Source organism: Pelmatolapia mariae, linkage group LG10_11 (genome assembly GCF_036321145.2).
Source record: "Pelmatolapia mariae isolate MD_Pm_ZW linkage group LG10_11, Pm_UMD_F_2, whole genome shotgun sequence".
Classification (NCBI taxonomy): Eukaryota; Metazoa; Chordata; class Actinopteri; order Cichliformes; family Cichlidae; genus Pelmatolapia; species Pelmatolapia mariae.
In genome coordinates this window covers 51,235,245-51,261,742 of record NC_086236.1, presented here as the reverse complement: position 1 = coordinate 51,261,742, position 26,498 = coordinate 51,235,245, and the positions used below count along the sequence as shown (strand labels likewise).

Here is a 26,498-nt window from a genome sequence, read left to right as displayed (position 1 = left end):
TTTAAGTGTGATAAATGCCTTCAACCTCGTGGGGACCTGGATTTTGGTCCCCGCGGGGGCTGTTGGTCCCCACCAGTATAGTAAATTTCAGATTTTGGTCCCCACCAAGATAGTAAGAACCCGTACACACACACACACACGCACGCACGCACGCACGCACGCACGCACGCACGCACGCACGCACTGAACATACTCATCCTGGCTCTCCATCTCTGTATCTGGAGGCCAACTGTTTCTATCCACGGTTGTCTGTTCACATGATTATCATAATGAGTCTTTAGCTAAGTATGATCATATTTTAAAATTAAGCATGGATGGGTCATTTCTACTGGAAGTTTCATTGAAATTCAAAGCGCGTAGGTGGCAGCGGGTGCGGCTGGAACAAGGCCACGTCAAATTACTTCAAATGAAAAGAGATGTCTCTGGCTTAGATGGGGACTTTCTTCAGTTTGTTAGAAGTGAGCTGTTTCCATATCTACACCAAGAAGAAGAGACTTAGCTGGGAATAACTGGAGAGCCGTGAACATGTTTTAAGGTTGGGTTTCATCTGCATTACTGCAGTGACAACTTAAAATCAAACACATGCAACAGGAAAATTAAAACCAAGTATGAATGTTCTGAATAAGCTTTTGCTGACAGACTTGAGGCCATTCTTTAAACTGACCACCTGACCTCAAATAAATGCTTGGCAATGTGGAATCATTTATAAACTGACATCATCATCATTTATTTATTTATTTACCTCCGTAACTGAGATCAGGGTGAATGGAGAACAACTCTTGATGTTTGTCATGGAGTTATTAAAAAAGGCTGCTGCCAGATGTGGCAGACCAACTGACTCAAACATGGAGAGCCTCAATTTAAAGGTTTTGCTCCATGAGGAAAAATAATCATTCAATCAAAAGCTCACTTAACCACAACAGTTCTAGCACTCACGCATTTCAATCAGGTTTTCCAAAACATGTTTAGAAGAGGTTGAGGAGAATGGCGGGAAAAAAATCAATGCACTGATATTGACTCTCACCCCCACCCCCCACTGGAAGCACACATCACGCTCCTTTATTTACCATAAATGTTCTAAAAGTTTTGGTTTCATGTCTTTAATCGTGTTTTTATTCATTATCAGAAAACTGCTTCCATCTGAGAAAGCCGTGATCACTTTTCCATGGCCGGACATTAAAATATTTTTTGAAGCAACATGTGTTTAATGTGTGGTCAAAATTTTTGAATATTTTCCATCGGTCCAATTGTGTTCTGCTTGGCTGAAGTCTGAAGTCGACCTCAAATGACACATTTTCCCCCTTTGTAATTATGGTAGGTAGTATTAAAAACAATAGCAACCACAGCTGCAGAGATGGGGACAACACGCTGAACTTGAAGCCAAGCAGAGCTTGGTGGTGGCTTCTATTTGCTTGCATCTCTTTCCACCTGAGTGAATGGCAAACAAACTGATGTCAGCGTACCGGCTGGCTCCCCGGCTGCTTCCACACACACACTATGTTTACCTGCAGTCTTTGCCTTAGGACGTACATTTACAGCCTGAAGCCATTAAGAGAGAGTGCAAGTTGAGCGTAGATGTGATAAGAAGGTCTTATCTGCTACAGTGAGTCAACAGACTCCAGCGCACTCAGAGCACTCATCATAACCCGCATCAGTTCCAAGAATCAGAACAGATGCTGATGCACATCGCTCCCCAAGTACGGCTCGCTACAAATCTTCCTCCTCTATTAAGCATCCAGTAAATTCTGCCTTTGTTTGGGACTGACATAATGTTATTCATATTTTATAAGACCTGAGATATTGGTGCATTCGTGCACTGTGTATCCCTAAGTGACTCCTCCTGCATGTGTTAGAGAGGGTTTAACAGGTTCAGCCAAACTGGTTGCATCACTACAAGGGTTGAGATCCAGGCAGCGCTACAGTCACAGAGACTTCAACTGGAGAGCAGGCCAAGAGACATCTATTAAGGGAGAAAGCTATGCACATTATAGAGAGGATCGTGAGCTGGAGAAAGCAGTTACCAGGTACGCCAGAGACCTACAAGTTATCTCACGTCCAAAAAGAAAAGCAACACAGGCAGCATGGCTGCCAGATATACACAAACTGCAGTCAGTCCAGCAAATTAGCATGTCTTTTATCAAAGGTTTCATGCCAGGAAATGTGAATTACTTTAAATAACTTGTCTTTTGACATAAAACCTGCTTTGACAAGTCACAGCCGCGACAGGTTTGAGCAACACACGATGCAGAACAGTGCCTGTTAAGTTCTTTAATAGGCTGTGCTAAGCTATTATAATATGCCTCTGTTGTCTGTAGTAGAGGATTCAAATTCTTCACTTAACCTAAGCCTCCCCTTGTGTTTGCAGACCACATGTTTATAGCTGTACTGTGGTGTAGGGACACTCGCTTGAAGTCACGTAGTCCTACAGTTCCTAACATAGAGTCAGGCTGCGCTTTCACCCTGCTCACCGCTTACGACGACTCACTGTTGTCTTTAATGCCATGTCATTGAAAATAGACCCAATTGTAAGACAGTTTTACCACAGCCCATCCAATTCTTCCTCAATGGTCTCTAAATCACAAAACTAAATGCTGACCTCCTTCACCGGCCAGACAGATCTACGCTGTATAAACAAGGCCGCACACAAAGTTGTTTGATATTTTAACCAGCTGTAAAAACCTGTTGCCAATGAAAATCAAACCGTGATCATAAAAGGTTTGGGATTCTCGGCATAAAAAAAAAAAAAATTTTTTATACCTGATAAATTCTTCCCACATCTGAGAAGACCCCTTAAAGGACCGCCACCAGCGTGGTATTTTTTGGAAGTGTCACACAGATCAAGTCTTTGGCTTTGCATGTTTCTTCTGTGTGTATGGTTTTTCGTGTAAACAGGATAGAGAAGACAGTACAGTGTTTCAACTACAACACTTTGAGGCATATGATGATGAGCACTCAGTGGAAATGACTGAAACTGCAACCGCCAAACTGCAATTGTTCACTGGCACAATGCGAAAAAGACAAAAAAAAAGAAAAAAGAAAAAGAACAAAGGGTCAATCTAATAACACTACAACATACAAGAGATAAAGACAGGAAGATGACAGATTGTGTTATGCTCTGCAAGTAACTAAGAGATACCAACACAACACAGGCTATAAAAAAAACTTTCTTCCCGAGGTGATATTACACAGACAGCTTTTTGGCCCACTGTATTTCTGCAGTTTGCCATTTGCAAAATGTTAATTTTGTTAAGAAGTGATGTAAAAGTTATGATTGAAGAAATGCAACAAGCACTCCGACTGTCTGCTGATAGTTTTATGTATCATAATGCACAAGTTTAGCATTTACAGCTTGCTTTCAGCGCTGTTAAACACTGATCGGGAGGAAAGGAAAGAAAGCTCGCTCTTCTCAAGAGCCCATTTAAACAGAAGAAGCATACTTTCACATGACTTAAGAGCTTTATTGATGACAAGTGTAGAACTCTTCTGTGGGGTTTTCCTATGAAACGAAACTTCATTTTGGCTAAAGCAGGACATTAATATCAGTGGATTTTGTGTTTTTGCTGGTGCTAAATCTAGGCATGTTATACATGCTGCGCCGATAACTACAAAACTTTAAAAAATAAAAAATAAATAGCATAGATAATATTGCAAACAACCCAGCACCAATACAATCACAGTTAGAGACCCACTTTCCAGTTCATAGCTCGCTTCCATTTTAGTAGTAGACTATTAATAAGTAACTACTGCACGGCAGCCTCAGTTTGTCTACACATTTTATGGCTGACTGGCTGTTGCTGCAGATACTCCTCTCACAAACCAGGAGAGACTGGGTTCTCACAAGGTAACAGAGTTACTTGGTGTTATCCTCAGGCTATGGTACATGTCGACGGCAGCACTGGAGATGGGGGTGAACTAATAAGGACTGAATTCTTTCTTTAATTACCGTTTCGTTGTCTGCACTTGCCCTTGCTCCTCTCTGCTTTTCCAACTTGAAGCTAAAGCTAGGCGCTCTGTAAAAGGTGCTACTGTCCCCAGCATCTTGCCTCACTGATGTATTTGCAGTTTGTGGATAGCCTGATAGTCTTTGCAGTTTGATGCTCTTCATTAGCTGTGCAAACTGGGTACTGTGTGTTTCAGTTTTCCTTTTTGCCTCACTGGGGACAATATAGTTGGTACTGTTTTCTTTTTTGTTTTGTTTTTTCCCCACCCAAATTCTTCTTTCACTCTCACCCTGCATCCACCGTGTCGAGATTTGTTCACATCAAAGGTTAACTATGATTTTAACAAAGCATTTCCTGAACCTCTATCAATTATTGCTATTCTGAATTCTTTTCGCCATAATCATGTCTTAAAACTCTTACATTCTGGCAGTCCTAAAGATTGGGAAGTTAAGGAAGAGCCACTGGAAAACAGAAGAGAGAGAAAAAAAGCCCTTATTGAGGTCCTTGGGGCATCCTGGGTGTACAGGCTGCTTCCTATAAGGACCTGTGTGTGAACCGAAGACTGAATTATAAACTGGCCTCGGTCGGTTCTTCACTGGCCGGATTCGGAGTCTGGAAATCCTGAGAATGAGGCTGAATCACCAACATCGGACCAAAAGAATAATGGGAGTAGCAGAGATATTTTGTAAGCCTCCCGAGTGGCCAAGTCAAACAAATGTAGGCCCGTGTAAGAACAGATGAAAATGTTGGCAAAATGCTCATCAGCTCAACAAGAAAAGCTGTTAATCAGTAGGGAGTAAAGCGGTCCACTTAGCGAGGAATCAGCAAGCTCTTATGTAGCATCTTTACACAACTCTACACGTGCGCTGCCCAAGCACGGCAGGAAGACTTTCCACAGAGTATCATCTGAGTCGTGGGTCTGGCAGACATAAACCAGCCATTTTGTTTATCCCTTAAAGAACGACTATTACATTTACTGGAACGCTTGAGACACTGGGACAAAATTAAATACACTCACTTTTTCTGTATTTTCATAGCAATTTCTACCCATGATTCCTTTTGTCAACAAGAGGCGTGAATATATTTAGATCTGAGTGTAGCTGGTGGCTACCTCAACAGATCCCTCGGGAAGAAAAAGGCATGCTTCTCTTAGCTTTAAAAATTTCTACTTTGGAGACACATCGTGCTTCACTATATACGTGCACACTCAAAAAACGACTCACGGGCTATATATAAACCAGCTAACCACAGACTGCACATGCACGCACACACGTACAAATCCTCCACTCAAAGGATACAGGGGGGAAATGTGACTCATCGGACATGAGAAATTTTAATTGGCTGCCAACAGCTGGATGTGTGTCTGCAGCCTATCTCACTGCCTGCACACTCGCCGCTTCTCACGTCCAGTTAATAAGCAGCACAAAAGGGCCGGCTTTACGGAGACGCGAGGCTGCCGGAAAAGCTGGACACCAGGTGTACAATCTTTTGAATTAACAATGTCTTGGCTACTTCCTCTCTAAACTGAAGAACACAACTTGTCCTGAAAATCTATTTATCAGAAGAGAACACCCGTTTCAAAAGGCTCCAACGATTCTTAACTGTTTATTTACTGAACCGAAAATGGTTCCATCTCACAGTGCCTCAGTCAATGAAACGATAAAAATATATTTTAATACATCCCTTGTGCAGTAGAGTTTATCTTTTAGAGTCATGTTTTGTTAGTGTGGTTTACCCGTGGGGGTTTCTCAAATGTGTTGCTATCTCGTAAGAAATAACAACTAAAAGCCTTGTTGCATATCATATACAGAACACACTGTTCTCCATGCTTTACTATTTAACGTATGTCGTATATATTACTTTTTCAACTTACAACTCTACTTAATTAGGGAGAGAAACCTCTAATAGGTAGCATATATGATAGCTACTCAGCCCAAATGATGTCCTTTATGGAGTGCAAATTATTGTGGGGGTATCTTTTTTTGTATTACTTTTGTGTAACTCACCTTTTTCCAAAAAAGCTACGCAGACAATACAGTTCTTATAGGAGTGCTGTCTGGTGTGTGGCTCAATCAGTTTTTTTATGCTTTTATTGAGAGGGTGCAGGGGAGGTCAGTCGAAGGCCTCCCACCTGGGTCACTGATGGCCAGCCAAGCTAAGTCAGGAGGAGACTGTTTCAAGTTTATATCCTCTTACCATCAGTGATGCTTTTGTCCATTTTAAACTACATATACTGCATGGGCAAAGTTACTGACACCTCTTAATATTTTCATTCAGGTGTTATCAGTTTCATTCACTCACATATGTATAAAACCAAGCACCTATCCATGGAGTCTGCCTTTATACCTACTAATGAAAGAAAGGGACATTCTAAAATTGTCATTGAATTTGAGCATAGTGCTGTAACAGCAACAGCATAATGCTGTCAGTTGGTCAAATTTCTTTCCTCCAGGATATTTCACGATTGACTGCAAGTTATATTACTGCAAAGTGGAAGCATTTAGGAACCACAGCAGGGTTGTACAGTGCACAAATGTCTTCGATGCTCTACCGACTCAATAACTACACAGTTTCAAACCTCCTCAGTATTAACATCAGCACAGAAACTGTGCACCAGCAGCTTCATAGGGCATGTTTCCATGGCTAAGTAGCTACTGTAGGTGTAATATATAGGCCCACTACTTTTGTCCATATAGTGCATTTCTGGGATTTAAACTCACATAGACAAAAAAGGTTTTTAACCAATGTGACTTTCTTAAAAAATTTTGGAGTCAACAACAAATGGACTGATCAAAGATTCAGCATCAAAGAGCCGTTTATAGATATTATACTTAGACTAGTTCTGCATGGGTGGGTTGCAGTGTGACGAAACTTAGATGGTTGTGTGGATTGCAGCTCTGCTGATTCTCAGGCATTTAAACTCCTGCCAGCCCAGAGCAGCTGTGCAGCGCCCAGTTTTTAGGGCACCACTTGTGAGGGGTTACTGAGGACACTCAGGGCACTGTACTACTGCTTGCTGTCACTGCCACAAAAGTGAAAGCTTTTAACTATGGGGTGTGTTTCTTTTTGTGCATTTTATAACATAAATAAGCAACAAAGTGTATGAAACTTTGAAGATTTCTATCTATAGTGTCACTCGGCTTTGTAGTATTGTCTCAAGACTGCTGAAGTTAGTTGATTTTCCATAAAACATAGTTTTAAGAAAGCTGAAGATTTCATTTATTCTGTATATAATGCTAATTATTTTCCACATAAGCTCTTTTACACATTCGCTTGGTGAGTAAAAAAGTCACTGGTTTGCATCCAAATTCCCTCTGAGGTTGGTATCAGGAAGGACATCCAGTGTAAATCTGCCAAATCAAACATGCAGAACTACCAGCTGTGGTGACCCCTTGTGGTAAAGCAGATGCTGAAAGTAACTTTAGCTTAATTTTAACACTAAAGATACTTTGCCTTTAAAAGTTACTTGAAAGCTAAAGGCCTTAAAATAAAGCTAAGTAATCTTTTGTAATATCAAAAGATCATTTGTTCCGTTAGCGCACTAATGAGTCGGCTAATTGTTTCATCTCTAGCCAGTTCAATGAAATGTAACGTATTTTAAATATATGCACAAAAGGCAGACAAACACAGCTTTAATTTAAATGCTAAAACCTATCTGTTAACACGTCTCCCATTCCAAACAAAAATAATGGCAGATATGTCTACCTCTGGACAACCAAAGGTCATCTCAGCATTGTGCCTTTGGCTCCTTTTATGCTTGAAATGAACAAGCCGTAGCATTTGGATGTCTCCGCAGCATTGCATCTGCCACCTTTTATTTGTGATTATTGTGTGGTGTTGCGTAAGCTACTTCCATTTGTTTTCGTTGTGAATAATGTACATCTGGCTATTTGCTTGCTTGTTTCTGATTAATTAAAAGATAAAATAAAAGCCGTTAATGCATATTCCTGTGCATTAGTCTGGGTGATAATAATCGTGATTTGCACTGAAATTAATTCTGTGCCTTCACTGAAATTTGATAATAGCCTGATTAAAAGGCTGTTTCACTGCTCATCCAGCAGAAGAGGCTTGAAAAAGAGACTGGTATCCCTAGAGTGATTAGTGTAATGCAACAGTGACTTTACTGCCAAATATGAAAGAAGGAACAGGCCCTGTGTGTGTGTGTGTGTTTGATTGTATGCGAGTGTGTGTGTTTGGGGAAATTGGTTTATGGGTTTGACAGATGTTTAAGGAATATTGGGTTGGAGGAAATGACAAGCAGAGATGTTGTTGACAAGCTCGAGGTGGCAGGCTTGGCATCAGGCCTGTTAAGCAGCACATAAACACACTATTCAATTTCATGGCAGTTGTTTTAATGGGGCACAAATTACAACAAAAAAAAGGAAAAAAAAAGAAAAATGAAAGAAAGATTGCATGGACTTGAGAAGCCCCCTTGAACAAACTGTAACTGACTGCGGCTCACTCCGAGTATTTCCGTGCCAACACAACGCTGCAGTCTCTGCCATCAGTTCAAATTGACTCCCTATTAAATTACTACCCTCCTACCACAGTTTCTTCCTGCCTTTTAAATGCTGGTTATAAGATATGCTTGGCAGCAGGCGCAACCTGGTGCTTGCTGATGAAGGTGTATCTTTCAGCAGAGGAGCATGAAACTTGGATAATAAACATGCGAAATTAAACAGCTGGTGACAAACAAAGACGGTTTGTGATGTATTCAAGGACCATTGCAAAAGGCAGCAATCCGAATGTCAAGAGGATGCATGATTATGAGTCGTGTCTCACTGCAAGGCTCCTTAAGGTTTGACTTGACAGACACGCCTTTTTGTCTCTTCATAACATCAGACCCTCTCCAGCTGGTCTCCTGGTGGTTTAGTCTACAGGCGCTTTGCCCTTGGTGAGCAGGAAAGAATCTTTCTAGGCCACAATTCTCCAAACTGTCTTGTGTCATGCTCCTTCCTGTATTTCAAAGTAAATAAGGATGGAATACCCACTGGAAAGAAAGCTCCCTTCTCAAAGCTCTCCCAAATTAAATATTTTATTTTAGCGAGTGCCATAGCCTGTGTAAGGCTGAGGCAACATAAACTAGCAGTCGCGTCTTTCCAGCGGTAGAAGGGATCCTGTTTATCAGGAACCAAAGAGAACCACACTGCCCAGATGAACGTTGCCCAACTTTGTACCACAATAAACAAAGATCCAGTAGGAAGAAGGTTCCACTGACCAGCAGTATTTATGGCAAATGACCATCTAAATGAATAACAAATGTCAAAGTATTCAGTCTGAAACTCAAACGATATGATTCTCCAAATCTGATTATTTCCTGTTATTCAACAACTTTAAACATTACAGCTTTCATTTAACTGGCATCCTTTATGCAGGACTGTGGACTGTGTTTTACATCTATTGCTCCACTATTATATATAATCCATTTATTCACTTACTTAAAAAAAACAAGTGGAACCAAAATAAATGTTTGTGGTACTTTTTTTCAGTTTGCTCTGTTTGTGCAGTGTGCATGCATCTCTGTTACCTTGCAAACGGTTTCAATATCCCAGGGTAGGATGGTCTGTAGATCAATGACCTCGCAGGATACTCCCAGTTTTTCTTGAGCCATGGACGCCACCTCCTTCAACACATGAATCTAAACAGGAAATGAAAAAGAGTTTTCAGTCTGCCTTAAATTTGCTAACACTAAGTCTTACACTTAAAATAATGTGACAATAAAAAGGCATATTTTTATATTATCTCCAGATGCTGAAACACTGTTGGTTTCTGAATGGAAAAACAAAAGCTTGTTCCTTTCCCACCACAATACGGAATGTTTAGGAACTTGTTTACTGCTCTTTTGACACATCCCAACTAAAAGCCAGCGCTTGACTAATAGTTTGTAACTTAACATTCATATTCACATCTTTGTAAGCGCTACTGTGCTGGTTTACAGGTGGTAAAAATGCAATTTCATAATAATGACAATAATTTAAGAATTGCCTTTTATTTTACTTTCAGCTAAACAAATATTGCATCCGATTCAGAACAGACTAACAAAAAGAAAGCTGAATGAGAAAAGTCACAAGAAAAAGAAAAACAGGCGTAGAAATCGTCCTGCCTCATCAATTCATCGCTGTAGTGTCCGGGTTCACTGAGTCTGTGTTTACTGGCAGCCATCTTTTTTTTCGAAGCTTCCAAACAAGAATTGCTGTGATAAATCTGAATGATCGCAACTACAATAGTTGTCAGCAGATGTGCCAGTTTGAAAAGATAAAAACAAAAACACAACTTCAAACTTATAAACAAGCATAATACTCAATAATGCAATTCTGCAATTCTGAAGAATAAAAAGTTACATTGTTTGCTTATTATCATTTAAATAAGCGAGACGGATGAATGAGGGTGGTAAAGGATGCTGTTTAGAGAAAGGAGAATCATGTTTTCCTCTACTAGATCCTCTTTCCTCCCTATCCACCCTTCAGTATTAATAGTTAGACAGTTTCCTTCAGCACTGTCCGACCCTCCCCCTGCCACGCTTGCAGGTACATGATGCCCTGGATAAGCCTGTTAAAGTGGCTGGGTACAATCGAAGTCAGGGATGACTCCTGGTGAGTTACAGGCATCTTTATATCAAGCTGAGGAACATAAAATCTCACATTTGAAAAGAAAAAGGCCACAATGGAAAGTGTGCAGCAGACATGTAGTGTTAATAGAGAGTCATCAACAGCCTTGATGTCGTGGAGATGTCTGGGCAGATATGGTCTCTCAGGCTGCCTGCTGAGAGACCTTGCTGGGACACAAGGGGGGCTAGGGAGAAACTTAGAGTTAATCCATTGCTACCCTCCCTGGGTTTAAATGTCATTTAGTGAAAATTAAACTTGGACCCTCCTATATTCCTGTGGCCATGGAAAATGAGTCAAAGATAGACTATAACACTGAAACTGCACGGGTAACCTGCTGAGAGTGTGTCAATGATGAGTGTGATTGCCTACCTGCGTTCCCCAGGCAACCAGAGTGACATCACTTCCTTCCTGTAGGATCTCAGCCTGTGAGAGCGGGATGGTGTAAGGGTCCTCGGGAACCTGCTCCACTGAGAAAAAACAAAAAACAAAACATAAACATGTAAAATGAGCAACAAAAAAAACATTCATTCATCATTTCACTATGAAGTCTGAGATTTTTAGCTAAAATACTCGAACTAAACGTGCCTCTAAATGACAGACCAGATGACAAACTGATCAAATAACAGACCTTCAAAAACAAAACAAAACAAAAAAAGATCCCTGCTCTTGAACATTTTATCTGGCTCACTTCAAATGCTTCTTCAGGCTTTTTCCAGAACCTCATCTCTCACCACAGCCAGTGTGCTTTTATCAGCACAATCTAATGCATGATCTAATGAGATCCTCTGCCAGCTATGGGCTTGTAACTCTGATTAATCTTGACAACAACACATTGGGATGGGGTATCAATCAGAAAAGGGGCCACATAAACGGAATATCAGCCCAAAATGGGGAGCCTCGCAGCCAGGCCCTCTTTGAACTCAAGTCCAAGACAAAGTGCATGTAAGTATATGGTTTGAATAAAAGCTATTAAAGTCTTGGAAAACATTAGCACAGTCATGGAATTTATTATAACGCAAAAACTTATCATAAACTCAGAACTGCCATCACTTTCAAACAAGCGGCTTATTAGCAGTATTTATACTGCACAGATGCAAACATTTAACCTCTAAATGTAGCATTTACTGTCTTTGAATCTCATTCACCATCTTGGTTTTGGCTCCAAAGTTTGCACAGCGTACAGGATCTTAAAGTGTGAGTGGATCTTGGAGAACGTGAACTACTAAAAAGCGTTCCTCAAAGGCAACACAAAAAGTTAAAATTGCAATTAGGCGGAGTAATTGTGCTCTAAGGAGATGCTGAGTTTGAGACCTTTCTGGAAACCTTGAACGGCTTCCATGATCCTTTAGAGCCTACGAGAAGCCGTTAAAGGAAAGAAAGGCTGCCCATCCCAACGACTTTGATGAATTATGTGCGACTCTCCTGTTTAGGCTTCCAGACGAGACAGAAAATTGGCCAATTGAGTGGAAAAATAGCCTTTTTCAGAAAGTTAAACCTGAATTATGAAAACTGGGTTACGGTTTAACAAGTGGAATCTTAGGTCCTTGCAAACCAGTATAACCTCAATGGGGCAAATGAGTGGTTTTTGTCCTCTTGTACGCGAAAAATGAGAGACCCCAGCAATCAAAAAACATGACTTCATAATCGAGCAGAGATCATTAGAGGCATGTGGCACGAGAAGCTGGTTTGCTCTGCTCCTGTAGGAAATGAAAATAACCCTGCGTACGCTACCGCTAAAGAACCCCTCAGTGTGACGCAGACAATGGATTTGTCACAATGTAACAGGAGGCGATTTGATGTGCCAGTCACAACGGCGGCCTTACTAGGTCACTCCTAGTGCAACACCCCAGAGTTTTTCCTGCATGTGTTTAACCCCAACTCTGGGATGTAATAACCAGGCATCTCAATGTGAATGTAAAAAAAAGGTCTGATTTGCTATATGCAGCTTGATACACTGTCTACACTCCTGCACGATGAATTCCAAATACCCACATGCACTATGGCTTCATGTGTAATGGCCTAGGCATGTCTGAAAACAGCTGTAAGTAATATTAAAGTAAAGGCCACCCACGTCTGAGTAAGATCACTTTGACAGCAGCAATGTCCTGCATTCAGGACAGAAAAGGGGTAGAAAACTATTAGCTAAAACTATTGTGCATGCAATGATGGTACAGCTGATTTTTAAGTGCCTCTTACATGGCGTAAGATTTGTTTTGATTTGACCGTTATCTTGTCATATCCTTGTAAAAGCTACCATATTTGGACTTTCTCAAGTAGAATATGTTGCAATATAGCAGCGAGTGCATCATCAAACATCGGCCTTTGCTGTAGTTTTAAAGAAGGTCATCCAGAGACGCAACAACATTTATTTATTGTCTTCTAAGGTCGGGCGATGTGTAAAAATTTTCCAACCAACAATGGTCAGTCCAATAACCAATGATAGGCGATATATTCGCGCAGGCGCAGACTTCTTGATGGGCAGAGCAATGTGATCATGCACGGACTGATTTGCGCATTTAGAATTTATACGTTTTGTTTGTAGGGAATATTTTACCTTCTTTTCTTGTTTGCTTCAGTATTAACATAGCTACTTTTTGGATTATTAATTAATTACTTAATTAATTTTTTGAGATGCGCCAAATCGCACAAAGACTTAACTTTATGTCTGAGATTTTTTTAAATGTTGGCTGGAAGAGACATTTTGATTTTTAACTTACTTTTTGTTTAATTTTGTATTTGTTGTTTGGTCGAGTGTATAAGACAGATAAACACTGGAACAGCCTTTAAACATGGTTATAGTGGAAAAAAGAAGCCAGTTTATCTTTGTTTTCCTCCCCACCCATTGTGGGTTTTTTTATTTAAACAAAATGGGTTTTTTTTTTTTGTGTGTGTGTGTGGGGTGTGTGTGTGTGTGTGTGGGGGGGGGGGGGGGTCTGAACATAGGCTACTGTCTTTCTTTCTTTCTGTTATGAGTTTGAGTAAATGAATCGCTTCATTTGGGCACAGTCTGAGGAGGGTCCATTTGCTCGCAGCTGGAAGAGGGTGCCGTTAAAACAGCGCTTCTCTTAGCTTCAACCAACATTATTAGCAAAATTACTCATGGGCACATAAATAAATAAATCGCTCTTGTAAAAACGATCTGCGGAAGGCTCAGCAATATCTCTCTTTTTCCATACACTATCTCACTGATCTACTATTTCATCAATCCCACAAGAGGCAGACAGCATCAACAGAGAAATAATGCAAACAAAAACACCTGCCTTCTTCCTGGCTACAGTTATTGATGATACTGATTTTATTAACTACATAAATCTGAAACATGACACATGTATTACACTCTTATATCCCTTATCAGTCATTTGTCAGTGAGTAGCTATAGCTCTGAGGTATTAAAGCCATCAATAATGATGAAAGTAAGCTTGAATCTGCTTTTATACATTTTGTTTTGTGCATTTCTAATAAAAGCAAGGATAAACATAAATTAAGAAACAGAGTTTACTAGGGCAAAAGATTTCAAGGCCACCACAATTCTGTATTTTACTTTAAGGGCATAATCATGTTGTAAGTTCTTATCATTTGTTCTCCTTAGATTAACTGATGATTTTAAATTGTCTGTATGTTTGAATAAACGTGTTAGTTGTTGTCTTTCAGTCTGTGTTAACTCTGTGATGGACTAGCAACCTGTCCAGGGTGTATCCTGCTTTATTCTCTGTAATAGCTGGGATGAGCTCCAGCTCCCCCCATGACCCTGAACTGGATAAGCAGTTACAAATAGACAGACTGATAATTTAACTCATGGTCATAATAGGCCACTGACTTTGTAATAAAATACTGCACTGCTTTACAGCCTTAAAGAAAATGTATGTATACTTTTAAACACAACTTAAACTAGTAACAGTAAATCCTAATTTATGAAAATTTGACATGCCACCACAGCTGACGCTCACAGACAACAATCAGCTCTAGCACAAGGCCAATAAAACTGCCCAAACAAGCACATTGTTGAAATAAGTCACATGTTATTGAAGATCTATTAACTAACTTACCCCTTTTTTTTCCTTGAAGAGAAAGAGTGCAGTTTCAACAGTATGTTTCAGTTTTTCCACATTCACTCGGTTTATGCTCATTACAAAGAAACACTGCTGTCGTAACTCAAAGACATGACTCCTTACTTCAGTGTGGTATGGCAACTGTGGGTGATGTCTTTGTCATTAAGAAGGCTGTGAGACTAACAATAATTCTGGTCTGCACGTCGAATGAAACAAACCCTTTAGACAACCAGTGAGCCATTCAATCTCTCCCACCGCCGCACTTAACAAAGCCATCAAGTGGCCCCAGCTGGACTCTTCGGCAGGCTGGTTCTGCACTAGTTGGTATCGGTGGTTCTACACCACTCTGCTGAGATGCTTTGTATACTCTAAACAGTAATGACTGAGCTCAGCAGATCACACTGAAGTTTTATGAGAGAATATTATGAGAGAAAACTTTAGAACTGATTGAGTTTATACACAGAGAAACGAAAGAAATATAAATAAATAATATTGGCCATTGTGTTAGCCTAATAACGAAGCTAAATAAAATGACAGTCCAATAAATATTCCATTTTAAAATCGTGTAGGAAATCCTTGTCCAAATTGTGTATGTGCGATTGCTACCATATGGACCAATCACAACTGTTGTGGTCTGCGTTGCCGCCTCACGGACTTACATTTTTGAAGAAGTACTTGTCAGGCTGTGTAAGCAAACCTAAATCAAATAGAATGGAAGCTATTAAAATGCCTTATCTGTGTTGCGACAGCCATTTTTACTAATGCCCTTTGTTACAGTATGAACTGCTCAGAAGAAGAAAGGAGCATACTTTTTTTATAATTTGATCTGATTCCTGTCAAAGCAGAAAACACTTTAAAAAAAACAAACAAAACATTTTCTTAAGGTCTGTCAGTACAAGTTAAGTCTTTAAAAATCTCTAAAAATTCATCTGTCTTAATTCTTGGAAATCAAATTACCAACATGTGGACGAGGCAGTGCTGTTTTACAGCAGCTTTCAACAACTGTTAACAGTTTATTATGGTATTGCTGGTAATGCTGGACACTGTTTACTCCGGCAGTGTTCCCAAGGCCACGCTGGCCTTGGGGCTTTTTCATGCTACCCCTAAACACTGCACCCAAGGAGCAGAAGGGGGAGAGGGTTCAGCTCGCCACTGTCAACACTTCACAGACCATTTAGACGGCCTGCTTCACACTTGTGGCCCAGCTGATCTCAGTCACATTGTTTGTAGTCAGGCACATTGTTTGTTTGTCTAGCTTCGCACCTCTAAAGAGGGAGAACATTTGCTTTTCATAAAGAATCCAAGCAGAAAGTTGAGGGAAAAAAAGCTGAGGAGAGGACAACTGAACAAACATCAACAAAGCTTCAATCGTGTGTTGATTTTACAGTAACATTTACACACAAACCGGCTTACCTGCTGCTCTGTACAGAATCTTGGGCTCAAAGAAAATGCATGGGTTCTTGTCAGCAATGCAGGAGAGGAGCAGCCCTTTGGCCTGAATTGGACCACGAGGTATTACAATCTGAGAAACAAATGACATCTGTTAGGCCAAAGAATATAATGAACTGACCTTAATGTTCCCTATTAAACAGAATGGAATATTTAAACGTTTAAAACGGTTTCACATTTCGACTGCAGAGAATATCATCATATAGTCCAACATGCTTTAAACCGCCCAATGCATGCTACTGCACACTACAGTGGTTCTGCTGTACTTAAGGCAAAATCCAGGTTTAACTGCAGCACTGTGTATTTAGCAGAGCTAAAACATTTCTGTGTATTGAGACCGACCCTCAGAAGGAGGGAACCGGGCTGATATTATGCACAAGGATTTATCAGTTTGTGACCTTTTACTGAAAGACCTGTTTATTACTCACAGGGGATGAACTGCAGCTGTAAACTTTACAGACCTCAGATGGAAGTATATGAGAAAACTCCTGGATTAAAAGTAGTTGCACTGACAGTATCACAGGACTGATGAATAATTTCATTCCTCAGGCCCTTTTCACACACACATACAGACGCTTCGTTCTCTACAAGACTAAAACACACAAGAATTTCAACTGAACTTGTTTCCCTTTGTCATTATGGCGTGTTATAGTTTGAGGTGAAAAATGAATTTAATCCATTTTTTAACATGTCAAAATGTGGAACAAATGAAGCATTGTGAATACTTTCCGGATCCACTGTAAGACATCCACTTTGTTCTACTCCTCCACTGTTGCAGTGATCTGTTTCTGTAGTTTTTGTTTTCTTTAAATGCCCATAGCTGCCAGTCATATAATTCTGAATGGCAGAGATGCCAGCCTCAGTGATGAGCCTTGCCTCTTTTGCTGCTTACTTTCATTTAGCTGACTGAAGAAGAAAGAAACCCAAAAAAAGTGATGTGTGCAAATGTTTTCGAGTGGAGTTAGGAGGAGGTGGCAGAGCTGAGATCAACTAAAGGTTCTACTGAAAACTGCGTCACTACCTGCATCAGATATGCCAAATTCAAACAGTTCAAAAATGGCAGCAGAAACTTAAAAACACTAGTGGAGAGGGGTAAAGAAGAGGTGCAATTCAAAGCAAAAATGTGGGTGTTCTGTTCTGAGCACCATTTCTCTGGAACACCGTAACTCTTCGACTGCACTTGAGGCAGGATCACAACCTTATTGTTGGTTTTCCTCAGGCCAGTTCATATCCCCCTGCATCACCACTGATGATGGTGCAGGAAAAGTTATAAAATAATGAAATAAATAAAAATATAAAGAGTAATGATGTACCAGCCTATTTACAACTTCTATATGGTTTTGCTAGTAGACTTTCAAATTCTGCTTTCAGGTGAGAGATGAAATTCAGATTAAACACCCACAAAGGAAATGCATATACAGTGAAGCAGTGGACTGACCTTGAGGCCTGGGCAGTGAGCAAAGAAGGCTTCGGGACTTTGAGAGTGGTAAAGGGATCCATGGCCGACGCACCCCCACGGAGCCCGAATAGTGAGGTTGCCGCAGTCGAACATGTTCCCTGAACGGTAGCGGTACTTGGCTGCTTCATTGACTATCTGAAAAGCGATAATAACTTAGATTAATGCACCTGCAGATTAGTCCAGAACATAGTCATGTAAATATAAGGGAAACTACTTTGCAAAAACATCCCAACAAAAACAGAGCACTTTCTTTGGTTTCTGTGAATAAAGACCTGGCTTCATGTGCGGAGGCATTCTCTCTGCTATTCCCCTTAAAGATATTAAAACGCCACTTAATTTTTAACGAGCGCCATCACCTCAAGTGTCTTTGGTTTCTTTTACATCTACAGTTTCAGACACTGGGCTTCCACCAAAAAGGTGTCCCAAATTTTCCCTCCCCGAAGCTCAGGTGGACTGTTAATTCGCCTTTTACGACTCTCTAAGGTCAGTTTGGACTCCATCGTGTTAAGTGAGAGCGCAGAAGGCGAGAGGGATCCCAGTCAAGGCCCGACACCAGATTTAATCTACTGTTTGTCTGCGTCGCAATAGGAGGCTCTTAAAAACTGGCTCCACAATCGCATATTTTGTTTCATGTCGCCTTGACATAGCAGCGAGACTTTCATTTATCTTGTGGAGGGCAAGAATACACAGGATGACACTGGTGTCAACATGTATGCATGGTTAAACAGCAGCACTGCCCAACGTGCTGCTCAGTGTGTTAACGTCACATTAATCTTCTGTAGCAAAGCTTTGAAGCAGGGGGTTGTTCAAAGGGCTTCTTTTGTTCAGCTGATGTTTCTGTACAAGGCTGCAGAAATATTAAATAACAGACATTCAAGGTCCGCTGCAAGAAATATGCAGCACAAAGGAGATAGAAGTTAAATATGAAAAGCAAGGAGTAAAAGGTTCATTTTTCCCCCATTCTGTCTGTATTTGCTTGAAGCTTCTAAAGATATTGAGTGAGAGACGTATGCGAGGATGCTGACTGTCAATCACAATTACAACAACAGTCACTTCGAGGTGTTTTATATTGTAAAGTAAAGACCTAAAATAAAACAAAGAAAGTAAAGTAAGTAAGTAAGGTGCTCTATTTGGTTTATATGAGTTCTTTAAGATAAGATGAGGCCTCGTGATGAGAAGGACTTTAAATTATGTTCTGGATTCAGAGCTAATGAAGGGAAGCTAATATGGGAGAAATATGCGTGCCACTAGGAACACTGAGAATAACACTAGGAATGCAAACCAACTATTTTACATGATCACATCCAAGACTTTTAGGCATCAATTTGAAGATTCAGCAACACTTTGTATGTGACAACAGCAGAGCTGAGACCTGCAAAAGGTAAACACAGCATGTGCCCGTACCACAAGAAGGTATATCAACTGCTTATCTGTAAACAGCCTTCTAATTTCAAATTTTAGCTGCCAAGATACATAAATATTTAAACCTCACATCAAATTTAGCACATGGATATTTACCCATTAACAGGTTTTCTAACCTGAACAAGTCACAGGCTTGATTCAGAGACCTCCTGTAACCCAGGTTTCTCTTGTGTTACAAGGATTTTTAAAAAAAAAAAAGCTTCTTCAGGATCTATAGTACATCCAAACTACTATACAGAACATCTGAACACCAGAAAACAGATCAAGCAAGCAGGTACTTGTTTCTGTTACTCTACATCACGGGTGTCAAACATAAGGCACGGGGGCCAGAATCGGTCTGGTAAAGACTCCAATCCGGCCCACTGGATGGCTTGGGAAATTGTGAAGAAGGTCATAGTTTTTCAACTTTTTGATATTGAAGTTTCACAGCTTTTCCTACAGATAAAGAGCTCCTCATTGCCATTCATACAACATACTAATTAAGTTATAAATTAACAATTAAGATTCTTTGTTTGTCCTTGTAGAAAGATTTAATGACATTTGTTTGGTGGATTAATGTAGTTAAAAAAAACAGTAATAATAAAAACAACTACAAAAAAGTCATTAAAAAAAAAACCTATATGCAAACAACAGGAATATATATACAAACATTGTCTTGACTGTTATGGCAGCAAATAAAATACAGAAAACAGTAACTTATTTTGGTTACTTACAGAACTGCAAACAATCCAATACTGTACATGGAAATGACAGAAAAGTTCTTATTTTCCACCATCTACTCCAAAAAAGGTCTAATTTCTATATAATCTATATATTTATTTATTTATTTACAGTGGGTCCATTTTTCATGATTTAGCAAAAACTTTAACTATACTTTTAATTTAAATGTAAACTATTTTTTTCACACTACAGACTACATGCAGGCCACAATGTAAAATGAATGTGAGATTTCTGCTCAGCATCACAGACATCACTTACAGCTGGAAATACATACTTTTTAAAAATTCATGCTAAACGAAAAACAATTCAGGCTTCAGACTGTAACCATTGGAATGGGTTTAAAATTATTTTGGTAGCATTCTGAAAATTTCATGTGTTTTTTTTCCCCAGTACGTACGAAATCACGAGCGCTTAAAAAATACTGAAAAAAAAATACAGCAGATTTTTAAAAAACAGACAGTTCCTTCATGAACATGTTGATATTTCTGGACCTGTGTGAATACTCGCATTACTTTGTCACAGAGCAAGCCAGCGCCATACCTGGTCAAAAGCAGGAAAGATGTAGTCAGCAAACTGGATCTCAGCGATGGCTGTGGCACCAGCGACAGCTACACCGATGCCAAATCCCACAATCCCCTGCTCACAAAGAGGAGTGTTGAAGACTCGGTCCTTACCTGGTGACAAGAAAAAATTAGGAAGGTAACACACACACACACACACACACACACACACACACACACACACAGAAAAAAATAAGTTCTCACTGAGCTTTTAAGGTTTTAGGATTGCTGGATAATGCATTGATTCAGAGAAATTTCTGAGACTTTTCACACCTGACTGAGGAGATCCCAGAGAAACACACCGTTACAATGCCATGTGGTCCTAAAATAAATGAACTGAGAAGCTGATGACTTCTCCTGAGCTGTAACTAACCAAACCTGCAACAAACACACAACCCCCATGGAGTAAAAACAGGAAAGAGAGAGAGAGAAAAAAAAAATACTATTTTCCAATCTCCACCCTATAATCTGAGAAAGAACCGCAAGAGTGGGGCACTAAATTTGGGCTGAGAATGTTATTTTTTGCTCTCATCTTTGTGTATTTGCCAGCCCAGTCCTTTTTCTGTTTCTCTGGGAAGTGTGCTTCTCAGCAGCGAAACTCTGCCCTTATGTGCCCTCTGGACTCACAAAGTTCAATTAGCAACTGCGGCACCACAACCAAACCCCCACCCCCACCCCTCGGAGGAACACACAATTAAGTGATCAAAATTTAGTGCCTCGCTGCTCAGACTGAGGCCGACCTCAAAAATGAAAAGAAAAAAAAAGCAGCCTCATGTGAAAGCGACAGTAAATAACGTGTGTGAGCTTCTGTGTCATCAAAGCAATCAGTAGTAAGTAAAGTAATAACACACACACAAAAAAAACTCCACAAACACACATCAAGTGATGCCAAAATAACTCTGTTGTGTTGCTGTTTGTGCTTCATGAGTCTAGAATGCAATTTTAAATAGACGACGTGGAACTTTTATAGTCAGCTGTCTGACACCCACACTGCATTCAGTGCAACGGGCTAAACGGGAGTGAGAGGAGAGCTAGTGCGCCGTAGCTCTCACAGCAATCAAGCACAGGCCGGCAGCCAGAGGTGGAAGGAGTGATCACCGAGGTGAATGCATCGGTCTCGTAAAAAGCCATTCATACGGAGTCCGCCCTGCATTACCCCTCTGTTGTGTGTAATGGCAGCGGGGCAGAGGTGTGTGCCATCCTTTTCAGCACAGAGAGGAATAAAAACAGCTTTGCTCTCGTCACTGTACACAAGGATGAGATGGAAAATAATGATCCCTTTCCAAAAGGTCAACACTTCTGACGTCAATGAAAACAAAAAGGCAGAGCCTGCTACTGTAGGGTGCGTTTGAGACTTCTCGCCATTTCCAGGTTGCATACAAATATCCACCGAAAATGTAAACAAGAAAGGAAATCTATTGACATCCAATTAGCCAATCAGGCTTGTGAGAAACGAGGAAAACAATTAAATTCTGTTGCTCACACACATAGTCAGTCTCCACGCTTGTGTTATGGAGTGGCAGAGTTTAATGGAAGACAGTGTGAGTTGCTATTTGGGTGCTGTTGCCATGTCATTAGACATTTGTGTACCCAAACAGATTTACTACTATGGTGGTCAATGATACAACCAAACCAAAGTGGTCATCTTCTTTTAAATAATACGTCATAACTGAATGACACTGTGGGGACAAAAAAAAACCCTTTTTTTCCTCCTTTTTAAATGCCAAAGTACATTTTTCTCCACAGGTTGAAACTGAAAAAAAAAAATTAAATTTTACCATGCAGGACAGCTAAATGCAGAGCATTTTCACCAAGCTGTTTTTTATTAATGTGCCTTTTATTTTAGAACACAAGTAAATAATTTTAATACTTGGCTTTAATGTAAATTCCATCTGTCATCAAAACCAGAAACAAATGCAAACATGCTAAGTCACGAAGCATGTGGTCTAACTGTCCACTGAAACTCGAACTGCTCCAGTGGAGTCGCAAAACGTGATGGCAGACCCAAAAAAAGAAGAAGAAGAAAAAAAAAAAAAGAGTCAAAGGTGTGTGTGTGGGCCTGCGAGATGATTCTAACCTTCCTCAAATCAGTGCCTTAAACAAAACAGAAACGCCACATTTCCCACATTGCTTCAATTTATTTGCTTGAGGTTTGATTGGCACCCTTTTAATTAAGTCATGTCTTGTTCTGCGGTGGCCCACGAACAGCATCTGTGTGGAGAATTAGCTCCACCAACTGTTTCTCTGTGTGGCCAACTCTTAATAGTCATTCAACTCAAATTCAGGGAAGACATATTAATTAGTGTTGGCCTTTGAAGATTTTCTTGATATTTAATTAAAATATGTACTGCTTTTGGTTGGAAACTTGACCACAGCCTGAAAAGCACAAGAATAAATAAAAAAAACAAATCAAAACAAAAAAACAAGCTCAGCAGCTTCTTCAGTTTAAGGCCAGGCAGACATTGCCTCATTTTAACCACGAATTAGTCACAGAACTTAGACTCTGCAGGCTCAAATTCGATTTGTCATTCAACACAGTCTGCAGGGGGCTCCCTACCTCAGTTTTCCCACAATTCAGCATTAATGAACTCTAATGAGCTGTAATAACATCAATGGGATGCGTCAAGGTTATACTCACCGTCCCTAAGAGTGGTTCCGCCGGAAGTCTCTTCTTTTTCAAGGAAGAGACCTCCGGCAGAACCAGAGGAACCTGACTGTCTCTTTAATACAGTATAAAGTGCTTCGAGGCAGTTACTGATGTAAATTCTTGTGAATCAGATTGATCTCAATGAACGGCCCTGTTCTGACCCTCGTTTTAGACAGCAATGTGCCACAAGGCATCTATGAATTATGGGTATTACAGCAGACTTATTAAGCTATTCCTCATTTTCAGTCACATACTGTATATTATGTTACAGTGGTGCTCGTTAAATATGGCCAAAATTTCAAATCAAGAGGTCAGCATCTGTGCAAGTAACCCTCGACTGCTGGAAACTTAGGCTTAGCTCTGCTATAAATGCTCTATTTTAGTATTTTTGTTTCCTACTCTTGGCTTTCTATGACATCAATAAGGTCCCTATCAGGTCCCTAATACGCTGACCTGATATAAAAGCCACAGCTCATAGTCTGCTGGAAATCAATATAAAGGTGAGCCGATCCTATTCAAAGCGAGGAGTCAGGTCATGACAAAAGTCCAGTGTGAGTACACTGTTACCAGAGAAGTTGCAGGATTAAAGCTGAACAGACAACAAGTGTGGAAACAAAAACAAAAAAAACCCACAGTCCTCGCATTGCCTGGCAGTCTGTCACAGGTTACATGGACACTTGATTAGAAATGGAACAGAGCCTTCATTAACATTATTATTGACACCTGTTATTTTCTGACTATGACAAGTTAAAATGTTGACTGTAAGAGCTGTACAGCAGCAGCTGCAGCATTACACTCTTTAAGGATTTGGATCTCAACGATCAGGCAAGATTAAAATTAAAAATTTTAAAACTTCTTACAATATACTGTTAATGAATTCAATAGCTGTAATAAAAACTATTTTTGACTGCTTAAACAAATATAATAGTGGGCGTCACAAAACAGTATTTATGTCTGTGGAGCTCTGCATTTCAGTGTCTCAGTATATTTTGTCCACTGACTGCATTATACATTACACCTGTGCTTCTCCGGCTGTCACTGAGACTGCATACAGGGCAGATCCTCTTCAACAGGATCTGTCCAAACGACCTGTAGGATTCTGAGTGCGCTATTTAACAATATCAGAAAACTTAAGAGAAAATAATGAGCCCCAAAAACAAAACTTATAACAGTGAGCTTCATACTATATCAGCTCGTTGTAAGGCTTCCCCTACAATGACTGACACGTGTGCCAGTAGCTCATGCTGGTCCTCTGGGTGAACGCTAGGCAGTAACAAGCCCTTCCGAAGAGTAGTGGATGGTGAGATTCTCAGCAGTGTTTTGCTGCCATCTAGTGGCGAAAATACACAGACTACAGGTTTCTAACTTTTCTTTTTCCTTTCAACTATTCAAGTGTCACTTTTGAGAGGGATTGTTAATGTCTACCATACATTTGAAAAACCTAAAGACAAGTCAGTCTTTGGTCACAGAGTGTAAGATTTAGCGGACTGCACTATTTCCAAGACTACAACGGGGTTCTTTTTGAGATTATTTTCCATGATGCTCGTAATTGTAATAGTCAAGGTGAAAACCCTTAAAACAATGGAGTAGAAACAGAGGGAAAAAGAATGGTTACTCAATACTTCACAATGCTGACTGAGGGAACAAGGACAGAGCACCCATTGTTCAGCTGCCTGAACTTCACTGTTTCCATGAGCCAAAACAAGCAAACGTCAATGAGGAAAAAGGCTGACTTAAGACAGCTCGAAATTATGTTCCTTACCACCATATACCAACCAAGAACAACTTTGGGGGAAAAAAAATATTATGATTTTTTTTGTGATGCCGTGCATTGGTATGCATCGCTGAAATCAGGTAAACCTCGTTTGTTTTAAGGTCAGCGTTAAACTAGAAAGCAGCATCTTACCATATTTGTCCCTCAGCCCCACTGTGCATCGGAACACTCCACCAAAGGCGACATCTTCCCCAAAGATGACTGCAGAGAAACAAGAGTACAGTACAGTCAGCACCGTTAGTGCTCAAGTACGCAAGAGTGAAAAAATACTGAAAACTCCTTAGATTAAGCCACTTTGAATGTTTTAGATTTCCAATAACTGTTGTCTTGAACAGCTTGATTGATACTTTCATGATTGTTAGGCAGCCTGGAGGTTTACAGAGTGTGTCTGCTTGCCTTTTACCTGCGGTAGGATCGCTGGCCAGAGTGTTGTCCAAGGCACTCGTAATGGACTGGAACAAGTTCATCTTCTGGGTAGGACCTTAAGGTGAAACAATTAAATTAAAAAAAAATGAAGAACTTCACACATAAAAAAATACATATGTCTTAATGGTTTTACACAACTAGGCCTCAACAGAACAGGTACTGCAGGAAAAACACATCAACTGTGATTTGATTTCCTGTTTTCAATGGCGTACACACTGTGTTACAAAATAAAGAACACAAAAGGATAGCAGGTTTTCAACAAGGGCAGGAAAGGAAAAAAAAAAAAAGATACAGCATGGTTTTACAATATTTGATCACAATATATTTACAATTTATTGTAATTATATATTACAACATTGTGATATTGTATTGACACAGGCATGCTAAATATGGATATTGTAATAAATAAATTAAAGCACAACGAAAAAGAGGGCTCAACTCGCTTGAAAGAAGGCAACCTTTCTGCAAATAGTTGCGGTCTGACTCGAACTGGCTGCAATCATTCTCAGAGAGGTTGTCGAAGGTTTGCAAATAACTGCTGTTTAATTTATAAACGCAGACAGATTGCCACCATGTTGCCATCAATCTGGATGAATGTTTATCAATGAGCACAACTCGATAGGACCTGAGCCAACTGGCTACCAGCTGGTTGTATTCTGGTTATATTCCTACAGAACAGGAAGGCTGATGAGCACAAATGGAGTAGTGAAATGTGACTTTCTGTCTATACAGTCAACAACGGATATGTGATTTATTAGGATTTATAGCAGTTAATTGCTGTATTATTAAAAACATGTTCAAGAGTTGCCAGCTTGACTTCACTGAATTGCAGACTGATAGACTGACGCCATCTTGTTTTTCCAACAACAAAAACAAAATAACTAAAATGTGATAACATTGTTTTATTGGATAAGACAGATATTGAAAATGTTTAACTCTGAGTACATAATTTGCAGTTGAAACAATGTGAAATTGAACTTTTGAAATACTCAACTTATTGCAAAATGTTAAAAATTTGAATTAACATCGGATTAAAGTATTGTGATAATATTGTATTGTGGGGTGTCAGGTGATTCCCACCTATAATTTTCAGTACCATGTTGTGATTCTGGATCAAGTAAAAGTATATTATAGAATAAGCAATCATCTTAGAGTCTGGGACTAGATCACACTACAAGGAAAAATTAAATACATTTTTAATTACTTCCTTAGTAGCAGCAGGTAGCTTTGAATGTTTTATTTTCTCAGTTTTACACCAGGTGCCCTTCTTGAGCCAAGAGACCGTGTCTCCTCCCAGCATCAAACCAGAACTCTTTCACTTGTCTGGCAACAAGTAAGTCAAGGGCTGTTTTCTGCAATGGTGTGTGCTATTGCTTTGTTATTTCAGCATTCATTAACCAGGTAAAAAGACTGGACCCGATTGCAAGAAGTCGTATGGACGCC

General features: G+C 39.9%; 1 protein-coding gene across 1 annotated transcript in view; it reads right to left on the bottom strand.

Moving 5' to 3' along the window:
• bckdhb (branched chain keto acid dehydrogenase E1 subunit beta) overlaps positions 1–26,498 on the bottom strand; it is a 68,551-nt gene that overhangs the window by 40,831 nt on the left and 1,222 nt on the right. The window contains exons 2-8 of the mRNA XM_063486134.1: positions 25,033–25,110; positions 24,762–24,830; positions 20,189–20,322; positions 17,486–17,641; positions 16,012–16,120; positions 10,919–11,016; positions 9,469–9,579 (exon numbers count right to left, since the gene is read on the bottom strand). Coding sequence (XP_063342204.1) covers positions 9,469–9,579; positions 10,919–11,016; positions 16,012–16,120; positions 17,486–17,641; positions 20,189–20,322; positions 24,762–24,830; positions 25,033–25,110 — 755 coding nt within the window. The remainder of the gene's footprint in view (positions 1–9,468; positions 9,580–10,918; positions 11,017–16,011; positions 16,121–17,485; positions 17,642–20,188; positions 20,323–24,761; positions 24,831–25,032; positions 25,111–26,498) is intronic.